Genomic DNA, 23,395 nt, shown 5'->3' on the forward strand with positions numbered 1-23,395 from the left:
ATAGGCCTTAGAAGGGTATGGAGACCTCAGTATCTACGTAAGACATGACTTACAATTTTTCACCCAACCAAATTCTCAAAACTTCCTTGTTTCACAGCTGTAAAATAGAGGTTTTTATCCATTCCTTGGATTCAATTTATGCCTCGGGTACATATATGAGCTACAATCAGAAGTTGCAGACTGCACTTATGTGGAAGTTCAATAGCTGTTTTGCCCTTTCACCTGAAGACTGGAGTAAAATGCCCTGTGTTTAACTCAGTAAATCACTCTCCTTGCCATTCCAATTGATTAAGCATACTACATAATCACAGTGAGCAGAAAACCAGCCTTTCTTCAAACATTACAATCTCTGAAAGCCAGCAAAACCTTGCATGGCACTTGAAAATTACCTCCTCAGCCTCTGCTGCTTATTCCCACCCATACATCTCTCATCTCAGTGTCACAAGGTGCATGCTACTGTGCAGTGACCTAGATTTGGTAGCTGATCTGGGTTAAGCTAGCTCACCAAAACAAAATCCTTGAGAAAATAACAGCATGTGCTAGTCTTGCTGCTTCCTACACTACTCCATGGCACTGACAAACACCAACAATGGCTCTGGTTTAGGAACCTATGGGAAAGAGTGTCACAGAAACTCCCCACTAGTCTGCATTGCATGCCAGGACTTCACCATTTTATTTCTCTATTTGAAAAGTGTTACAGAAAGTTTAGATGACATTACACTGAGATAAGCAATTTATGACCAGTGTAATCCTGCAGTATCCCATTCCAAGTTCACAGGACAGTAAGCTAGATGATATTCAATTAGCAACTAACGTCTAAATCTTTTAAGATCTTGACTTTTGCTGACAAATCATACCAACATTTGGCAGTGTATCACAGTGGCACGTCCATGCAATTTTAATTGGACTCCAGTCGCATTAAAACAATCACTCTGCTTTTTCTTTATTGACAATACAACACATTTTAAACAGCTGAAAAATGGACCAAAGCCTCATTATTTCTTAGCTGTGAATCCAGCACCAGTTGAAGACACTATTGATTTTGTTCTTTAAGCATACAAAATAAAAAAATAATTACTGAAGGTCTTGCAAGACAGTTAACCAGCATTCTTAGCATTGCATATCAAGCCTACCTTTATTGAAGTGCTGCAGTCAAAACGGAAAGATTTGGTTTGTCCATTTTCAAGATACACCTTCAGAACATTTGGCATGAAAAGAAGTGAATTGTCCTTAACTGTTTCCTGCCAAGCAAATTAGTGAATCATATTACAACACGTAACAAGGGAAATAAAAATGCTGTTCTACAAAGAACATCAATCAGATGTAAAGGTAACATTTGAAGATGAGTTTGTTGAGTAAAATTTATAGCAGAATTCACAAAGCCCTGCAAGCGTCCAGCCATGCTTGTTACAACCATACTTCATCAGTCTCTTTCCTGGAAAAATATAAACCTTCACTTACATTTTATGTCCAACTGGGAATACTTTACGTACATAAATACTGCATCTCAGAAACACTTTCAGTAGAACAGAAAAATATATACCTGTTTCTCTGAATGAAGGGAGTTCTTTAGTATCTTTACAAAACAGGAACTGCAGATTCATTAGTAACAACTACAAAAATGATGTTTTACATTCTCTTTTTAGCAAGGTATTAAATGCTAATCTCTGTCCTTATTTAAGGAGAGTAACATATAATATTGCGACTAAATACTGACAATTCATTAAAAAGATATTGAAATAAATAGAAAAAGGAAGGGAAAGAAAGCCTTTTTGTTTTTTTAAAATATTGCTTTTGAAAAAATTTAGTATCAATTCATGTTTGGAATAGAGCTGGATAAAGATATCAGTTCTATGCCATTACAAACATGAGCCAGGAGTTCATTTCTGAGGACGATCTCGGTGCCTCTCAAAACAATGCTCATTTTGCTGGAAACAACTTCAGTTTGGTAAAACAAATCTCTAAGAGGTCCCTAAGGTAGCGTTAATCTGATTTGCTGACACGCTACTTGCCTTGAGTTTATGATTTCCTTTATGTATTAAAGAGTATAAAGAAAGACATCTACATGCTATCATCACAAAATGCCTTCTCCAACATTTTGATTTTATTTTAAGAAGGGACAAGTTTATCACAATATTATAGGCCCAGTGGACTTCAAAAACAGACCTTCTTGAAACTTCAAAAAGAGAAAAGCCCTCCCCTTTGTAAGCGTATCACTCCTGTTCCTATTCCTGCCATATAATTCCCTCACTTTCTAGCCTGGAGGCATACCTTTGGATGAAATGCTCAGTCCTTCCTAAGCTGAAATAGTTGAATACTCACCGACACCTGGCCATTGATTATTACTTCTTCTGAGAATCGCACTTTGACAGGATTGGACTTCAATCTTGCCTTTTTTGCAGCACTAATAAAAGCTGATTTAGGAGACTGGAAGGAAAAATGATGACAAAACAGATCACATAAATTCAAGTTAACACTTATCATTAATTTTTCAGTTTTTCCCTGTTTCTCATACTCTGGGAACTCCACATACACAGCAACACTTTGCACACCATTCACTGAAGAATAGAAACGTAGTCAAACCATAATGCTTCCAGAAATAATACATATGTACATACATACAAGGAGTCAGTGATATATTTCATGTACTGAAACGTATCCTGCAGTCAGACTGCAGCAAGGAGAGGGGCTCCTGATGTATGTACAAATTCCTTGTAGATCACTGTGAAACAAACTTGCCTGCATGAATGAACACTGTTCAGTGAGCAGTGTGCGATCTTTCCTTCAAACACGGAATGAGAATTTTTTTCTTAAGTCTGTCATTCACTACACACAGTTATAAACACAACTTCTGCAAAAAAAAGTGTCTGAGAGCTCTGCAAGAACAGTAGCACCTCATTGTATAAGCTCACTTCAAAGCAGAGATTAGAAACACCAAGAGGCACCTACAGGCTTCTCCTGGAAGTATCCCCTACACAAACCTTGTACACATTTTGTGGGACCTCACCGATTAAAAGATCAGACGCTTTCCATATTTTCTTCTGTGAACTAATTAGCTTTTACCTGTTACCCTGGAATCAGCTGAGATCCAAGTGTTCAGCTCTTGGAAAAAAAAAAAAAAACTCTCCAGTTAAGAGGGGTTTGACTAACAACTGGGATATCTGACCAATTTTTGGTATTCACAGTAAAAAAGATTTCCTCTTTATTCTCAGGTCAATTACAGATACAGACCTTCTAGCATTGCCCAACTCCATAACCACTGTAAGAGGTGATGAAAGCAATTCTGGCCTTGTTAAAAATCACTGTGTTCCTTGAGGCTAGGTTTTGGTGTATCTGATGTGAACTAGGACTTTCAGAATTTTTTCCAAACTTCTAGGAAGTGGCCTTATTATTTTGGATACTGAAAATACTAATTCATGTGGGTCTGCTTATGAGAAATTATAGCTGGCATCAGTGGTGATGATCCTGAAATAGCTTCCTATTATCAGTGCAGCATGACAGCAGTTCTCGTAAACACTGAAGGTCTTGTTCACCATCACTCACTTTTTGACTTGACTAATAATCTGCAGGAGTGATGGAGTAGTTCAGTGCCCCTTGTTCTTGTCTTCACTGATTTCTATTGAGAGATAGATGAAGATGTGAAAAAGTTTTTGTTTTGTTTATTTATTTATTGTGATGGAGAAGCCTTGTTTCTAGATACTGTCAGGAGTAAGTCTTTAGCTCATTTCAGAGTGCCTCTGATTTATCAGCACGTTGAATATATGGTAGCTTTTACCACAGATTCAGCATCAAGCAGGATGAGCAAGGAATGAAAGATGCCTCACTGTCTCAAGAAAAATCACAGTCATCTGATATCTCCCAGAAATATCACAGCCACCTGACAATTGCTGGAGTGCAAAACAGAACCAGGAATTAAAAATGAACACTTCTCCATTTTTACAGTTCATTCTTACCTTTTCTCTAACAACTATGTCCATACATGCTTTTAACCAGTAAATGACAGAAAGTTTAACCCCAATATCAAACCAAGCCCAGTTTCTAAAACCAGTGTTAAAAAGTAGAAGGATTGCAGAAGATTAGAAACAGTAAAAGGAGAAGGAGGGAAAAAAAAATGTTAAAGAGTCAGTGTCTCAGGATGTGGGACAAAAAACAATACACTTCAACAAGAAGAGACAACAGAAATGCTGCAGTGCTTACATACTGTAGTCTAGAAATGAATTCCTAGAAAGACTCAGGTTACAGTAATACCATGACAAATATAATCATACACATGCCTTGTCTAATTTCCCTCCTCCTCATTTAATCCCTTCCTGCAGTGTGTACAGGAGATACTCTACATGGCATCCAATAATGGACTGCACCCTGTCTGCTCCTGGTGTCATGGAACAGCACAGCTATCTGAGTTGGCTGACTGGTTCTTCTTTGCGAGGGCAAGGGAAAAGGAGTGGCTTTCACTAGCTCTTCTTGCTGGAAGGGGCATTTTACAGCTGTTTGTTCTTATCACAGGTGAGTCACTAGCCTGGCTTCTCTTTACAGGCAGACTGCCAAATTTTCTTTTGGAGTATGGCAAGGTTATTCCCATAGAGCAAATACGGCAATCTGGTACGTGGCGTTGTCATTCTTTCCTTCTACAATCTCAAAACTCACTTGCAGAGAGCACAAACACTTATATACTATTGAAAAAATAGGGACTGAAAATTGACCACTGATGAGGAGCCCAACAAGACTGCAAGGTTTGATCATATCTGCATTCCCTGGGACTCTTCTGAGTCATGGGTTTAACGTGCATTAGTGCACAGCCAGAGAAGCATATTGTACCCAGGTACAAAATGTGCAGCTTCCCACCCTTTTCACTTCTGCTGGCACTTCCTCCTACATGTGGTAAAGGGGCTGCGACTCAGGCCAGACAATCTGAGTAAGCGTGAAAGTTGGTTGCTTTGTACTGTGAAAACTCAACCAGCTGAGCTGACTGCTTGGAGGGGCATTGGTTCTTTAGAGATTTGAGTAGTATCACAGCTTTTGCATTTAATTGCATAGTCTCATTGTTTCTATCTCTGCATCAACTTGGCACTTGACATTTTCCCTTTGAGAAAGGAACTATTTCTAAAAAAATGAGGCAAATACCTATGAAAAATTTGATTTTGATTATCAAAACTTGCTTGTCTAACAAAACATTAGCAGAATGATCTGCCATTCTATTAGATTTTAATGTCTTTGGATGTGCTGGCAAAGAATGCTATTAATTAATGATTCTCACAGTGCCATTTTCATTTGTTTCTGATACTCCGTCTTTTAGCCAAATGGAAGCCATTATCCTCAGTTAATGACCTTAAGCAGGAGGTGTTTACAATACTGCAAAACATTTATCAGTGCAAGTAAAGTATTTGCATTGTCACAGATAAAAACAGCTTAATTAGAGTGACTTCTGCAAAATGAGGGGGCATTTTAACAGTGAGTCAAAATACTTCAACAAAGGCAAATTTCACACTGTGTGACCTAAGCAGTGTTTTCTGTTAAAAGCTCAAATTTAACAGAAATTTAAATAATCTTTACTTGTTTGCACAGAACTCAGCTGATCATTTCAACACTGCTTAGAGAAATTGCTAACAAGTGAGATGAGTCACTGCATAGAGTTCTGCTTAGAGAAAATAACAGTAAAGACTGAGACTCCCCTTTTAAACCCAACTTACCGGGGAGAGCAATACATGCGCATCCCATTAGCTGAGCCAAAACATGAGAGACTACCACAGTAAGAAGAGGCTTTCTGGAAAGCATTATTTTTGTAATGTTATGGACTTTTCAGAATCAGATCCTATTTTTGACACTAAGTTATTTTTGTTTGAAACAATAGCCTTCATTTTGAGGGAAAACGTCTTTCAATGAAAATAAGACTGTCTAGTATGATGTCCACTTTTGCAAGTAAACTAATTTGGAGTCAATTCCAGGTGAAATGGTCTTAATTTGCAACAGAAGGCCCTTTGAGCCACGTCTTTCTGAATGAGTGCTGCAAGAACAAAACCTTTACTCATGCTCAAGGCAAAAGGACATAGCTCTTACAAGAGGATACTTGTAGTAGTACTGATACTTGTAGTACTGAGCTGACAAGGCAGCAGTATGGGACAGTCCCAAAGGTAAAAGGAAAACCTTCTTCATGACCATGAGTGTCAAATCAGATAGAAATAAGGTAGTTTTAAATAGCCAGACTGTACATATGCAATTAATGTTAAGCTTGTTACCCACAATTAGTTATTATTTTAACATGAAATACTATGTTTCGTAGAAAATAGGGAATAATTGCATGACTGCAAAAATGTGTTGACTTTTTGGTCCATCCCTAAAGGCAATTATGTGAAACCAAATTTAGCGAGCAAATAAAATGTGAATAAGAGGAAGTATTAAATTTATTAAGTGGAACAGTACATAATGCCCAAAGGCAAACTAAAACCCACTATTCAGAGCTGTGAGCAAAGCTGAAACGACACTGGCTCACAAGAGCATTGTAGAAGAGCAGGTAGGGACATGTAAGTAATAATGTTGAGAAATTTTACCATGCAGTAATTTGTTATCACCACAGGGTACTGACAGATCATCATCAGAAGTATTTCCTTGTTAAACTTGGCATAAATCGAATTGCTGAAATAACAGTCAGATTTGGGTCCTCTCTTAGATTCCTGTTTTGTTCTTGCATCAGATATATTTTACTACTGTTTGATGGTAATCAATATCTAATCTATATGCCAGGTGAGGAATACCCCAAACTTTAATTTAACCTAGGCATTGCAAATGGTAAGTTTGCAAATGCCTTGGTTTTCTTCTATTGTCCCAAAAACTATAGATGAAATCGCAGATCTGCTTTGGATTTGCCGGAGAATGCAGACATCAAATATGGAGGCATTTATACACTCCACTGGCCTTCTGGGTTCCTGCTTCTCCAAAGTTCAGCTCATTACACTGACAGATTGCTGTTTTAAATTAATGATTATTTCTCATACACTTTGTCACAAGGACTTCTGGGTATGAAAGAAACCTCTGGTCCATACAAAACTAAGAATTAAAAATGAAAGATAATGGTAATGATAATGCATCAGAAATGGGAGATACGTCTCATGATGAGGGAAGAGACCAAGTGGTAACTGTTGGGGAGAAAGACTGAAGAAAGAACTAGACAGAGGAATGGATGGATAGGCTGAAGGAGCTTTCATTTTGCTGAAATAGCACAGATGTTCACAAAGAATTTTCTCAGTGTTCACTGATGAACAGACTATTTTGTACAACTGTATTCCATAAAAATTCATACAGCCAAAGAAGAAGCCTTCTGAAAGAAAAGATAGGAGCAGCAGTGCTCACTGGCATTTGCACAAAGGTGAAAGATGAAGGCTGTGCAGCACAGTTTTGACATGAGTGGAGTCTGGTTCAAACAAGAAAGAGTTGCTGGGAAGAGGCCTTGTATCAGCCTACATTTCTAAGAAGGAACACAGTAATGTTACATTTATCAGTAACCACACCACGATCTCTAAGAGTGCAGAGTTAAAACTATGCGTATAACTGACCGTACTAAAAAAGCTCATATGAAGATATGCAGAGGCAAAGGTAATAAGGATGGCTGAGAAAAAGGCCATTATGAGTACAATAAAAAAAAGTTATCATTTCTACACAGCCCTTACAGCTTCAAGTAGTAAAATCATCCTATTCAACACTCATATCTGACTTCTGAAGGCTTCCTAAAACTACAGCCTTAGGATTCTTTCTCATTTTTGAAGTCTTTGGGATGGACTTGTTTATTTTTTATACCTGTCTTTGTAACCACAATTCTAGATATTGTAGTTGATCCTATTAAATGACTCCATAAGGCAAAGCAGCATGAAAAACATTGTGAGTCTCAACAGGATCATTTGTTGCTACATCATTACAAGTCAGAAATAAGTGTTATCTATCAATAACTTTCTGTAAACATTTTATCTCAGACATGTAACTATGTTATAACAAGAAGCATCTCTTTCAAATGAAAGCAAAACCCATAGAATATGTTATCTTTTTCCCGTAACAAAGCTCATGCACAGCAAAATTGCTATAGACCTTAGCTGGGCCTGGACTGTATCCAAGGAACTTAAGAGATTAATCATGAGAGCAACTTATCAAATTATCTCTAGGCATAAAATCTGATGAGATAACAAAACAGGCAAGTTATTTGTTTTGAGCAATGCTTAAAACTTAATAAGGCATCAATAAGAATAACAGTCCATTTACAGAATAAAATGCTCAGAAACAATAATCAAATGTTATACTTGCAAAAATCAAAACTTTAAACTGCTTCAAGTGCTTCAGTCATCTTCTTCTGAGCAGTGGTGATATTAACATAGAAGAGATTTTTATATTGATGGAAAGAACAAGAAAATCTAATGCTTTGGCTTGGTAACAAATTAAATTTTAATGAGTTTAAGCATTAAACGAAACAGAATGTACTTAAGCAAAATGATTTGCAAAAGCTTTCAAAATTACTAGGTGAGCTGCATGGTACTATAAATCTAAATTACCTCTACATTCACCTGCAATCATAAAGAATTAATTTAAAAGGATGAAAGCATGCTCTAAGTAGCACAAATAAAAACTATTAAGAAGTAGCACTCCTGTAATCCACCTTGGCAGATATTTTTCACGCAATTATAGAAACAGAAAGGTTCACCATCACAAAGTCAGCCAGCTGAAATATTTCTAGTGATGTTTTTCTGACAAGAATGCGGAAGAGGTTCCATCTTTATTTAAAAGTTCTTGCTTATCCTTTGACTGGTTTCTATTTCATCTTTCCAGTTTTACAGGCAAAATTGTAAAAGGAGAAAGGGAGGGAGAAAAATTGAAGGGGAAAAAGTGAATATCGTAATTTTTGAAGACACACTGTTTCCAAACTGTGAGACAAAATGTATTTGCCAGAGGACCAACTACACTCATTACAACTGCTTCCTGCATGGAAGAATACAGATGGAGTATGGCAATACCCAGGAAGGAAAGCCGAGGTGGATGTCATGTAACAGGCTCAGGCACTATTAACAGAAGCAGTACGAGGTCCAGCATGGGCCAGCTGTTCAGAGTGGCTCAGGAGCCCCTAGGAGACTTCAGAGCCCAAGGTTTGCATAAACTGAGAGAACCTGTGCAGCTGCAGGGAACAAACCTGGTTCCATGCATTGGCAGCATCTCAGCTGATTCCCATCTCTATGCATACCTTGTTTCCACTGCAAGAACAGTTGGGCTTGAAAGTGGTGAGGGAAGGACACTGTGAACCAGCTTGGCCCTGAACTGGACAGAGAGTGAAATACAGTGGGAGGGGGACAACTGGAGATCTGCCAGGTGCAACTGTCCTGTAGCTGAGGCTCACCCACTAAGCGCATTAAAACATCCCAACTTTGAGATAAAAAAGGATCAATTAAAGCTAGCACTGATAAGCACCACCTATCATATCTACCGACTGCTCTGTGGACATTCTTAGGGAGACAAACGCCATGCCTATATGAGATAAAACTTCCACAATTCCCAAAAGCATGAGTGCCTCATCTGCAGAGGTAGAGCTGGGGGACTCCAACAGACTTACCAGAAAGGAGCAACACAACTACATGTATAAGCTGAACACACCAGCCCACAAAGCTGACACAAAACACATGTAATGCTTCGGTGCCATTTCTGGCTCAGTAATATCTGGAGGTAAGTTAGTTATTGATTAGCTTTAGGTGCTATGCAATGAGTGGAACACCTCCTGCTTTGCCACAAATAGGGCTTGGACCCAAAGACCTGGAAGATGGAAGGTCATGATGGCCTTTGACCTGGTCTTCTCCAGGTCAAAGGCTGGAGAAAGACTGTAACTGTGCTGTAAAGGTCTCCCACTGAATAAGGAGTACACAGTTCATTTAGGTTTCAATTTCCCTTACATTCACTATACAAAGGTTTGCCCTCACACCAGCAGCACAGCAATGACAAGCCACAGCACCTCAAAGGCATACAGTACTGCAATTTACAGTCCACTTCTGAGGGCTACACATAACCAGTAGCACCAAATCACGAGCTCTTCTGTCATCTGATAGATAAAGAAAAGGATGAAACCTGACAGCTGATGAAATAATACAATCTGTATAAGTGTGTGAGGACTTTTCCCCCATATTACATACAATTTGGCTAATTTCAAAGAATTTAGGTTCTTTATTTAGTTGGACTGTGCTGTTAGTAGTCTTACTGCACCATCATGCCCACTCCCCACTTCCCTTTCAGGCTCTGAGAGGTGAGTTACTCCTGCTTCACAGAGACAGAGGCAGTGCAGCAGTGGGGACTTGACCTAGGCCACAACCCAAGACTCAGAGTGTGGCAGAAGCAGAACTCAGCATCCCACTCTGTGTACTTCCCTGGCAGGATTTAAAGGTGCTGTTACTATTCAACTTGCATTACATTCTTTTTTGTGCAGAAGGCAGTAACACAGTCTGAAACATCACCTTTAAGAGACACAGCCCTTATCTCCTTCGTTCTTTTTATTGCCTAGATAAGGTAAAGCAATAGATAGAATATAGGCAGAGAAAAAGCTGCTATGTTGCTAGGAAACATTCAGAAAACACTGCAGATACTTACAGGGTAAGGTTGGACAACGGTAAGAAGGATTGATTCTTTGCAGCTTCTATAAAAAGAAAAATAAGTAAAATCAAGTAAAAATTCACATTTATGCACTACACATAACCAGCTTTTCTTCCTCATACAGAAAACTACATTAATATGGCAAATGTTTATTACAATCATGTATCATAGAATTACAGCAATTAATAATATGCCAAAATTGCAATGAATATTAAAAAATATTTTTTCTCCAACTTAACAAACTGAATTGACTTAATTTTGCAGCTTATACTGTGAAATTTTTGCTCCAGCAGAGACCTGAATCCTCTAATGATGGCTTTTTCCAGTAAGAATGGAATAATATTCAATTAACTATATCAATTCATCATCTATAGATTACACATTTATTTGGGCTACTTTACAAATGAAAGTAACTTTTTATGTCATCCAGCTCTTGTACACTTAATGAAGGCAGCAGTGTTTTCAAAACAGAACTAAAGGCAAAATATAGCTCCAGATTCCTTAGTTGGCCTTTCAAATTGGTAGATTAAGAATAATATTTGTTGAATATCCCAGTTAGAATGTTCAGTTTTTACAAGATTGCTGAACAAAAGCTCTTTTTTGAAATGGTAAAGCTCTTCTTTAGCATGAAACTAGTGAATGGAGAATAGATGAGCAGCTCTCAAACAAAAACTGATTAACAGCATAAAGAGAAGAAACTCAGTAAGATCAAGTGATCCAGACAAATGACAAATAAATGCATATTTTATTATGAATTGCTGAGCAGTTGGAGCTCGTGGATAACTAGGGAAAAGAAAGGGTAAAGTGGAATAATGAGGAAAAGACGTCAATTGGAGTCAATATATTTTATTACCCTGTTGGCCAGAGGCCTTCTGAGGACAAACGTAGCTATGAAAAATTCAGTTGCTATATTGTTGAGATGGAGTTGATTTTCCATTGCTTTCACTTTTGAACAGAATTAATTGCTTATTTATGTGATTTATTGGTTGGCTAACTGAAGTACAACTGATTTAACATGCCTGAACTGTTCAGCAGTACAAACTAAAATAAATCACACTGTATTGGTCTTATGTAGTGTCACCTTATACTACATATTCACAACATTGACACACCATTTAAAAAGCCAAAAAGCAATGAGAAAAGAGAAGAGTCTGTGAGCTCAGTCAGAAAACTGGTCCTGAAAGTCAGGGTATACTTGAAGCTGGCAGATCACTGAAAGCCAACTGAGATGGTAAATTCTACTTTTCTGTCTAAGCCAGCAGTCACACAAGGGACAAGGTCTGACCAAATATCTCCAAACTGAAGTAAAATGTGTTAACCTTCAATTTTTGACTTTTCAAAAGGAGGAATTGAAGGTTTGCATTGCTTGTCTGCGCTCAGAACAACAGAAATAAAATTAGTCAGAAAAAATGCTAAAAGATGTTAAAAAGAGGAGCTACATGTAGTGAAAATTAAATGTCACAAAGCATAATTGTTTTTTCTACTTCAGATATAGTTATAAATACTTCAAGGAATTTCCCACAATCATTTTTCATTTTAATATAACCTTTCAAAGCTCTGGAAATTATTTACTCAATCATGAAATAGTCTTTATTTACAATGTTCATTTGTGAAAACTTACAGTCTGGTTTTAAGATCTGTAAACTACTGATAGCAGTTTTGGAAATCTCTGCAATTATTCTTTATCATTCTCTATTGCTATTCTTGAAAATTTTATAGCTTGTAGTCTAAAAAGAAGCAATTTCCATTCTGTTTTGGTTAACAATAGGTTTCCCTCTACTTCTTTCTATTCTACCTACCATACATTAGAGATTCTGAAAATACATGATAAAGAACATAATTTATTTCAAGAATCTCACATTCCCATCCATTCTATCTGCTTCAATCCAATCTGTCACTGCTCTATTAATCTAGGAATATGTGTAGATGGAAAAGTTCAGAGTTGTTACTTACAGGATAAACCACATCCCTGGGATAAGTACTCCATGTCCAATTGACCTCTTCAGTTACTTTCAATCCATTAATTTATGTTTCTCATGAAATCTAAGACTACAACCAGCCCTGCCTCCTGCTGTCCGGTTTCCTTGCAGAGTTGCCGTTATGAGAGAAAATCAGCTTCTAAGGAATATGTTTTCCAGTTCTTCATTACTCTTGGATCCAATCTGTCCAAGTGCCAGTGTAGGCAAGACTAACAAGAGCATTTTCAAAACAAAAGGTCATTATCTAAGATTTATTTTGGAGACAAGACTTTCTTATAAGACAGGCACTTGCACTGGAAGGACACCGGAGCCAGGACCTACTCAATATTTGAAGCTATAGTAAGGCCATTTGGAGTATCCAGACTCAAGCATGTAACATATACATAAAGCAAGTGCTGAGCACCATTTATAGCCCTCTCATAATTGGAGAAAACATATTCTATAAAACACGTTACATGCATAACACAGCATAGTTGCAAGAGAAATACATATTTTATCAGTCACAACTCAACCATTTGTTCCAAAACCTCCTCAACGTATGATGACAAAACTTCACATCATTTTCTACTTCCAGTGCTGTTAGAAAATCATATATAATTAAACAATAATCCGTGTATACTCTGGAGACTGTCTATTGTGCCATATATTGTATATATTGAAACAGTGGAAAAGTACTGGACTTACTGACCACACACTGTGATCTGCAAATTCTATAGCTTAAATGTATGTATATATATTTTTGACAGTAGAATCTATCAACAGTTTAGATGAAATCGCATAAATGAGGTATATTACCACACTTAGGTTACTACTTCTAAATAACTTCAGAAAGATAATGGCAAAGGCTAAAGAAACAACTGTAGTCTTACTTTCCCTCTGAATTGTCTTTTCCCCCTTCAATAATCTGACTAATGTAAAAGAAAATAGATATGTATATATTGCAGATATTGAATTAACTTCCACACTCATTTAACCATGACCTAATTATTTCTCTTTTAAATTTAGACTCATCTACATATAATTTTTGAAGCAAAACTCAAGATCAATCATATGCATTCGCAAGCTTTGATAACACTTTTGGAGTCTCTGAGTGCCCTGCTATCTGACCAGCTGACTACAGGAAAAAAAAAACCAACAACAAAAAAAACAACAAACCAAAAGAAAACAGAAGTTTCATAATGTTTTTTTCATTTCCTGACATTAGAATCAAATGGTGCACAGGGCTAAAATCTCAAAATTGCAATGGGAATTTTGGTGATTCATCTATTTGTCCTTTGCAGTGCCCTGAATGATGATTTCATCTGTCTGTTCTGGCACTCCTTACAGCTACTTAGGCTGCAACAATGAGAGAATATAGATGGTGTGAGAATCAAATTACAGCACATTATAAAGGTTAAAGTTGCATTACTAAGCGTAAGGCCTCTTGGACTGCACAAGATGTTAACATTCTGCTACAATTCCAGCCATTGACTTTGTCTGTAAACTTGCATCTGGAAAATACTCTTCTGCTTCTCTTTGAGCTGCAAGAGAAAAAGGCATCTGGGGACAGATGGGGGCAATGGGAAGCTTTCCAGTATCCGAATGATATGGAGCAAGTGTCTCTGTTCTTTCCACGTGTATTGTAGCAGACACAGTACATGAATAAAGACAAAGAATGTATATTACATGTATCCACTCTTAAGAACAGAAAATGGAAAACTATACTAATTTATAAACTTTTAACATTTTTGTATACTAGAGGTGTACGAAGTTTCTTTCCCACTGAAGATGATGAAATTAGAAACTGACATATAATAAACAATATAGTTTACATTTATGAGCGATATAATTTAATATGATTTGTTCTGTTCTATTTCTGGACTTTCTATTGTGTGTTGGGTCTTATGAGATAGATAGGTCCAAATTTCACAATTACAGAGTGAGATGCCGTGACTGGCAGTATGTTTCACCCTACATTTCCAAAGTAAGAAAATGGATCTCAGTGAGTCAAAAACTACCTACAAAATATATTGTTACCTCAAATGCCATGTTCAAATGTAAGAAAAGTAGAACTCATCTTTATCTAGTATCTAGGCTAGAGAAAAATCATTCAACATTTGAATGTCTTTCATTATTATGAAGATTAAGGCAGTAATAACGAACAGAGTTTGCATGAGAAAGATAAAGTCACTCTATTGTCGTACATTAGGAATGATTTCTAAGGGATCATTTTGATTTGAGCAGTATATACATTTTTACATAAAACCCGTTCCCTTTACAGCACTTATTTTCACCTGAGGGAGCTCCAAATTTTACTTCTCCAGACTTCTGTCACATGTGATGGCTCCTGTGGGAAAGAACTGTTAGCCTGAGATCCACCTGGGTTTATCTCCAAGACTGGAGACAACTGTTGGAGGCAGGGAACTTGGTGGGACAGAGTGGACTTGTCTCAGCCTTTTATCACACAGCTTCCCACAGTGTGTGCCTCCAGGTCATGCAATGTTGTCAGCCTGCCTGGGTGGATAGTAGAACCGTGACAAGCTGGGGACCAAATTCTGTACTCAGTGAAGCCTATGAAACAATGTAGGGGGATGAGAGAGAGGGGCTATAGGAAGATAATGACTTTCCCAAGGCTACTTTTGTCACAGAAGAGGCAGCACTGCACAAACACAAACTTTAAGCTAAAAACCCATGCAGCCCATCTCCACTTAACAGAGCTCCTCCAGCAGGAATAATGGTATGGGGTTCTCTCTCCATTTTCTGAAGGCAACACTAAACCACACAAACAGCAGACAATTTTTCCAAGATCCAGTAGCTTTCAATTAAGAATTAACATTAAAAGGAAAAAAAAAGCCAAGGTATTCTGGGCAGTCTGCTTCTGGCCTCTGCATTACATGCACCCACAGATGAACACTTTGGTACCAGCTGAAGAATCTGACTTCTCAAACCCTAGGCAGATGATGTTTTCCAGACAAATTCTAGGAGAAAAAAGGAAAACAAACTTTCTCAAAAGGCTTACCACTACACAATGCAATAACTTGTCAAAGGACAGCAGAGGGATTTCAGTCTGTGCCCATCCAGCTGGTTGCACGGACCTCTGCAGAGTCTCTCTGGAGATCCCATGCACTGCTAGAATGGGCACTGCTGCCATCGTGAAGGCAAGGCAGGGTATGCCGCACGTGGCATTGGAACTCAACTTCATCTCAGAGAGCTGCAGAAATGCAGCAGGCAGAAAGAATAGCAAGAGGCTTGTGAAATAATGCAAGTTACCATAAAGGATGAGATGTGGAGTCCAAGCAAGGGGAGAATGGGTAATGCTGCATGGTATATGGATAAAGAAGATAAGAAAGATGTGTTCACGCCCCTGCTTTCAGAAGACAGAGGGATCACACATTTGGAAAGCTTGCAGTTACTTTTTTTTCCATTGTTACTAGCAATGTAATTGCCTTAGCCTCACTGTCATTGCAGTAAAATCACCTTGACATCCAAGCAACGTCAACTTGTGAACTCGAGGCCCCCAGTTTAATTAGAATAGCTCTTCTGCTTTGCAGCATCCTATAAATTTATGTCTGCTATTAAATATGTGAGGACATTCAGTGGCAGAAGCAATCCACACAAGAATCTGGGAATTTTACAGGATTCTGGTTCAAACGTCTGAGCACTAAAAGCAGCAAGCAATGGATGCCTGAGATGAATACTGTCCTATAAAGTTGAAAAGATGTAAGCACAGGATTATTACTGCACTGCAGGATCAAACAGCAGCAGAAACTCAGCTGAGAGAAAAGATACTCTGATTCTAACATAAATAACTTCAATAATAGCATACAGAAAATTACTGTCAAAGCAAATTGTGTTTTATATAAATGTGCTGTCTTTTAAAGGTCTGGTATGGTGTGAAAGTCAATCTTCAAAATTGTCACAGTCTGCAACTGGCACTAATTGGAACCCTGGTTGGCATTCTCCATAAGGGGCCAAGAAGTGAGTGTGTCTGCAGGCTGAGTTACGCTCTCCTCTGACAGAAGTGGTCCCTTCAGATCAGGGCTGTGGCACACTGGTGGGCTTTCATACAGAAGATACCTTTTCAGATGCCTCTGCAGTACTGGCTTTGAGAATAAAAAAAACCTTCTTTTCTCTAAGGCTTTCTATCTGTCAAGCTTTCACATGTATGAAATTCACTCAGTTTCCTCCTTTATTAGCACTGTGGCAAGGAAAACCCTATGAAGCAGAAGTTCTTGATTTTCAGTAGTTCACAAAGATATATAATAACCTCCAGCCAAAATATCCTTCTGTCCACAAAAACCCAGAGTTGCCCAGTTGCCCAGCTGCTAACATTCTCAACTGTAAGGTTATAATTTTTGATAACTGAGTTACCAAACTGTTAAACTGTAAATACCTGTGTGCACTGTACAAGACTGCCTTGGTAAGACTGCTTGGAATATCAATAGCAGTGTTACAGTGCTATCTAATTATTGAGCAATGCCACCTGCAATCTTTTAACAGGCAGTACCTTGCTAGCTTCTTCTTATTACATCAGTCTTCAATTAATTCTGGAATGCAACTCTGAGTATCAGCAATATACAGAAAACCCTGCAGTGACTGGTCATTCCTTAAACAGCCATTTTCCTATTTGGACGTATTTAAGATGTTTCCCACTAAGCCCCAGCCTAGACCAGGAGAAGAAAACTTATTAGCAGTTAATAGCTTTGGTGTACTCTACTGCAACAGGATCATTATTTGCTTATTTTGGCCACTGGAAAAAGAGAGAGACAGATGGGTATATATGTGTATTTGATGAAGTGAGATTTTCACCAAGTCATGCTGTTAGCATGTTACTGACACAGTACCATAGCATAAATCATTTCACGCTGCATGGAGATGCTATACTCCCAAGGAGAAAAACAGAGAGTTTACTCCCCTATTAATTAATTCCTCAGCTGTCCTCTTATAATTAGACTTTCTGCACATTAGTTCTAAAGGATCAAAGGCAAATAAAGTGAGATAATATTGGTCTCTCAGGTCACATTTCAGTGACCAACATTTCAACGCTGGTTTTCCTACTATTAACTGCCAACGCTTCAGTAACTCTGAAGAAAAGTTAATTCTCAAAGTGCAATAAACACAGTGCAATATACATCAGCCTCAGGATGTCTGTTTATGAGACATCTTTAGGAATGGTGTTTTGGAGCTACTAAACAATACTCTCAGATATTTACAGAACAAGGTGGTGTCTGTATCTCATCTTCATTCACCAAACTGTTGATTCCATCAGATAGCAATGACATTTAGGTGTGTTAAACCAATGCAAATAACTTGGTGACAACTTACCCTTTGCACTAATATACTTACTGAGGACTTTCAGGAACTTGGACTTTACCGAAATAGTGAAGTTGCAGAGCAAAATGCACAGAATGATGAATTATAACCATCTTACAAGATCTAACCAAAGCTGATGCAAAACACAATGTCTTGAAGCAGTGGCATGAGCTCACATACCGATCCTTCAGTGCAGTCACCAGAGACCTTGTAATAATTATGAAATCCAGTCCCTGTCATTTCCTAAACTCAACTTCCAAAACTAAAGCCATCAAGAATTTTGTAACACTTGCACACATGATAACAGCAACATCTAATTGAAAAAAAAAAGAAAGTTAAAATAGTCTTCTAATTTTCTAAATTTTAAATTTTCTAAATACATATGTACAGATACAGAACTCCTTTATCTGTGACAGAAAGAAAAAATGCTGGAACACCTTGAGTGCTTTTCTGTATGTGTTCCAGATGTTTCTCTGCCACAAATACAGATTGGGTGGAAAATGGCTTGAGCACAGCCCTGAGAAGAAGGACTTCTTAGGAGTGTCGGCTGATGAAAGACTCAACATGAGCTGGCCACGTGTGCTTGCAGTCCAGAAGACCAATTGTATCCTGGGTTGCATCAAGAGAAGCATGACCAGCAGGCCATGGGAGATGATTCTGCCCCTCTACTCTGCTCTTGTGAGACCCTACCTGGAATACTGTGTCCAGTTCTGGGGCCCCCAACACAAGAAGGTCATGGAGCTGTTGGAGCAGGTCCAGAGGAGGGGGGCCACAAAGATGATCAGAAGGCTGAAGCACCTCCACTATGAGGACAGGCTGCAAGAGCAGGGGCTTTTCAGCCTGGAGAAGAGAAGGCTTCGAGGAGACCTTATAGTGGCCTTTCAGCACCTGAAAGGGTCTACAGGAAAGCTGGGGAGGAACTTTTTACAAGGGCATGTAGCAACAGGATAAGGGGAAGTGGCTTTAAACTGGAATAGAATAGATACAGACTAGATACCAGGAAGAAATTCTTTACTGTAAGGGTGGTGACACACTGGAACAGGCTGCCCAGAGAGGTTATGGATGCCCCTCCTTGGAAGCATTCAAGGCCAAGCTGGATGGGGCTTTGAGCAACCTGGTCTAGTGGGAGGCCTGTAGCAAGGGGTTGGAACTAGATGATTTTGAAGGTCCCTTCCAACCCAGACTATTCTGTGATTCTATGATCTGAACTAGATGAAGAGGAGTTTTCTGGTGCTATACTGAATTTTAAGCAGTTGCTTATAAATCCTGATGCAGACATATAGGTGTTTGAATTTCAATATCAAAAGTGGAAACAGACAAAATAATGGAATGACTTTAGGAAATGAAATGATGAGGTGACTTTCCAAGCCATGAAAATTGGTGTTATTCCATTCCTTTATCACATTGCAAAAAAAGAGGTTAACAATTTGATCTAGAAATTGAAAGTGATTCTTCAGAGAAAAAAACTAACTCAAACAATTCACATAGTGAAGCCTTGTTCATTCTAGACTTTTTGTTCTTTCAAGGAGACTCAATATAAACTTATGGTTAGGAAATAAATTCTCTTGTCTAATAGTTTTATTTTTAATTACTCTTTTATGTGAAAATATACTACAAAGTAATAATCATCATCTCTATAATTTTTTTCTCTAGTTTTACTGCAGCAGATCTCTCATGCCTCATGGGAAGGCAAAATTTTGATTTCATTGATGCTGGGCTAATTCTTTTCATTGCATGTGTCAGAGTAGCATATTTAAGATGTAGACATCTTGACAATAGGGAAAAAAGAACAGTGATTAAAAAACTGTCTGAATAATTTTGCACAATCAGGAAAAATCAGCAGCAGAAGACCAACAGCTATGGTCGTGGTTTGTCGTTACACTAGATCAGTCTTTCTGTGCCAAATGGAAAAAGCTGACTACTTACTCCACAGCTCTGGACCAGTATTTGAGCACTGCCTATCAGTTCCAGCAGACTCAGACACTCTGACAGCTCAGGTTTTAAATAAAGCAGATTTTATGCATGGTGTTCCCTTCAGCAAAAACCATAAAATTAGCAAAGAAACCAACAAAAACTTCATGGCACATCTAATGGCTAATTTCACAGAAATGTTACTACACACATCGGTAATACTCATTTAAAATGGCGCTGGTATAGAATGAGCAAGGTGCAGCTCAGCTACCAGTAATCACAAAACTGAAGCTAGTCTGACAAGTGACTGCTTATGGCAACTACATGGAAGGATTTGCAGACCAGTGTACTTGCTGCAATTGTCACAGAACCTTCTGGCACCAGGCAAAGTGCTGGTGCTTTCATCAACAAAACTGCATGCTCTAAAACAGGGTGCAACAGAATTTGGAAATAAGAAAATGAAATTAAAGATAGTTGAAGAAGTCAGAAACTGTAGAGAAATGACACCCGTATCAGTCCGAATGTAAAAGAGGTCTATATGAGTTAGATATTAAAGAGGAAGAAAGATCGCAAAAAACGACAACAAAATCTGAAATATATTTTTACTACGTGACAGATCAACCATAATCTTTTACCTTCAGAGCTGTATTTCCACATGCACTGAAAACAACAGAAATCATTACAGCTTCTATTCATAATCTGTACTGCACTGGTATTCTCCTCTTCGGATTAGGGTAGTAATGAAAGGTCAGGTGTTCACATCCTTCCTGCAGCTATTCTATTTTTACATTTCCTTAGTGCTTTTCAAAAAGCAGAACATTAGGTAAGACTTCACTGAGAATATGTTAATCTGAATCTAAGTATTAAATGCGTTAAGAGCATCTTGTTTTAGGGAGTTATCAGAGTTTTTGTTAATAATACATAACATTCACTTAGAGCTCTTTTGGGTCAGACATCCTTCCCTAAGCAATTCAGACGAAGAAGAAAAAGAAAGATGCATTCAGAAATGAGATAAAGCTCTTGAATTCTGAAGAACACTGTATTTATATATTGTTCTCTGTTCAATATTATTGACTTTATTAGTGTTCCTTAAGAAAAGAAAACAACATTCATTCAAAGAGTAAATAGTATTTTTCTTTCAGATGCTTGAAGCTGTTATTGTTGGTATTAACTCCTACCACCTTTTTCAGAATCAGACTGTTTGACCCAATCTAAGAGCATCTTTTTTTTTTCCTTTGCTATGGTACAAATTTATTATTATGCTTTAAATAATTAAAAGATTGATTGGAAAAGTTTTAAGAATAACTGTTTCAATGGAACAAGAGTCATTTAATTCCTCATTAAGAAAAGTTTCAGCGGTCAGTGGCTGGGTTTTTGTGGATTTTATTACTGTTATTATATCTGCAAGGTTAGACAACTGATGGTTAGAGAACTGATGGAGCTGCAGAGACTAATGCAGAATGATTTTTCTTACTGAATCTGGAATAGAAAATTGGTTGGTCAAATGCCAAAGACTTATCCATGTGCCACTGAAGCAGCATAAATCATGGTAAATGTGATTTTATAATGATTTGGACAGGCAGCAAAAGAAGTTACTCTTCTCAAACTACCGTGCACATGGCACAGTAATTCAGGCAGCAGCAGAGCTGATGTGCAAAATGCTTGGTTGTGTTTGTGTCCTCACACATTATTTAATATATTTAAGATGCGGACTGATATGTGGAGAAAATGATTAAAAATTGTTTCCAGCCAGTTAACCACTTTTTTTTTTTTTTTTTTAATGTAAAATTGTAGCATTTATTGAAAAGTCCTGCCATGAATACATATTAAATGTTCAAAACGTACAAAATTCAAAGGTTCTCCTCCCCTATTGTTTGTTTGTTTTTTACTAAAGTACCATTTATTTATTTATTGTGCTGCAATCAATAAGACATGGCTTTAGAAATCTATTTAAAGCTCTGTCCAGCCTTTCAAAATTTGTTGATTTTCAGTTGATGCATCTAAATATTTGCACTGATTAACTTAATAGTGTTTACCCTAATGCCTTCTTTATTTCCTCCCCTTTCGTATCACAAGAACTACACGACCTATTTTACATTTACAAAGGATCACTAATAAAAGTCTCAATGAACAGTTAGAAGTGAATGTGCAGTGCACATGAAGGTGCTCCTTAAGACATAACTCAAATTATTCTTGAGTAGAAATTCTTCCCTGATAAATGCAAAAAGTACTTTAAAATATAAGGGGGCAAGGAACGTTTGAAATGGGGAGAAGAAAATTACCTGCAAACAAAAAACGAAGCATAAAATGGTGAATAGTTGCATTCCTACATCCACACAAAAAATGAAGACATAATTGCAGTGCAGTTGGACATACCAATGCTAGCTTTAATCTAGAAACTACGGGTAACAAAAGCAAGTAAGAACACGATGCCACTCTCTTCACCACTGATTTCCCCCCCAAAAAACACCCCCGCTTGCAGAGTCAAGCCTGTGTGTTGTTATCTGTACCATCCAGCCCAGAGTTCACATGGGGATACACGTGCCGCACACAAGGCTGCCCAACCCACTGCCTCTGCAGCATCGCTGAGCTCTGTGCTGGGGCAAAAAAGTGAAAATGAAGCAGTTTTATCACAGTCCTCTCTTGCTCCTTAAGCTGTGGCCAATAGTCAGGAGTGGAGAGGAGGACACTAAAACACCTCTCTACTCTTTAGGAAAGCAGTGAGGGGGAAGCTGTTTGCGGAGAAGGAGAGGGGGCGGAGATGTAATTTGCTGAAGGTGGTAGGAGGGAAGATGGATATTGGCACAGGGAAGAAAGAAAAAAGGACTGAATTCACACAACTTGCTAAATTAATTTTCTACGTATTTTCAAAATAATTTATTTTGTATACTTGTAGTTTTCAGATAGATCTTGTGACTACTTGCTGAGTACATATTTATTGCCCTAAAGAGAGTTATAAGTAAAAATCACTGGACAAAGATTATTTCCTATATGGAAGCATTATATCCTTTGTCATAACAATGGTTGCAGCACAAATGGAAAAATGAGCACAGGAGCAACCCTGGCTGCAGTGTGGTCTGTGTCCGTCATCTCCCTTCACTACAGGGCTCCAGCCTATGTTCTTCTGTAGGATGGTAAATCACCCCAGTGCACAGAACAGCAGGACAAAATTAATGACAATCCTAATAGTAGATTTACAGAGGCACAGTTTATCTCCCAACAAAATGAACTCGGTTATTTTGCCCTTTCAGCTGTGGAATCAGTTGGGGAAATGAAAGCAGAGCTATCTCTCATCCAGCTGGTCTGTGGTGCAGGCCTCTGCCTCTACCTTGCTGGTTTTGGATATAGACATAATAAGGACTATTACCTACAATTTCCCAAATGAATATTCACGCTGATGAAGATTCTTGCCAGAATTCTTTTTTAGGTCACTGCCAGAAGCCAATGCAACGACACTGACATTGTCCTTGTGTCTCAAAGCCCAACTTTTCACAGAGTAGACTCTAAGCTTTCTAAGTGGATACAATGGTTGTACTTGTCAAGTACAACCATACTTGTCAAGTACAAGACCAATTTGTTAAAGAAATTGATCCTGAGAAGAATTA

At 38.0% G+C, this 23,395-nt stretch overlaps 1 protein-coding gene across 2 annotated transcripts in view; it reads right to left on the reverse strand.

Annotated features, from left to right (window-relative positions):
• FRMPD4 (FERM and PDZ domain containing 4) overlaps positions 1 to 23,395 on the reverse strand; it is a 295,873-nt gene that overhangs the window by 21,378 nt on the left and 251,100 nt on the right. For both annotated transcript variants that reach the window (XM_090125667.1, XM_090125670.1), the window contains exons 5-7: positions 10,606 to 10,651; positions 2,323 to 2,427; positions 1,134 to 1,241 (exon numbers count right to left, since the gene is read on the reverse strand). In XM_090125667.1, the coding sequence (XP_089981793.1) occupies positions 1,134 to 1,241; positions 2,323 to 2,427; positions 10,606 to 10,651 (259 nt within the window). The remainder of the gene's footprint in view (positions 1 to 1,133; positions 1,242 to 2,322; positions 2,428 to 10,605; positions 10,652 to 23,395) is intronic.

The sequence above is a fragment of the Phasianus colchicus genome, chromosome 1 (assembly GCF_987193195.1).
Source record: "Phasianus colchicus chromosome 1, bPhaCol1.hap1.1, whole genome shotgun sequence".
Lineage (NCBI taxonomy): Eukaryota > Metazoa > Chordata > Aves > Galliformes > Phasianidae > Phasianus > Phasianus colchicus.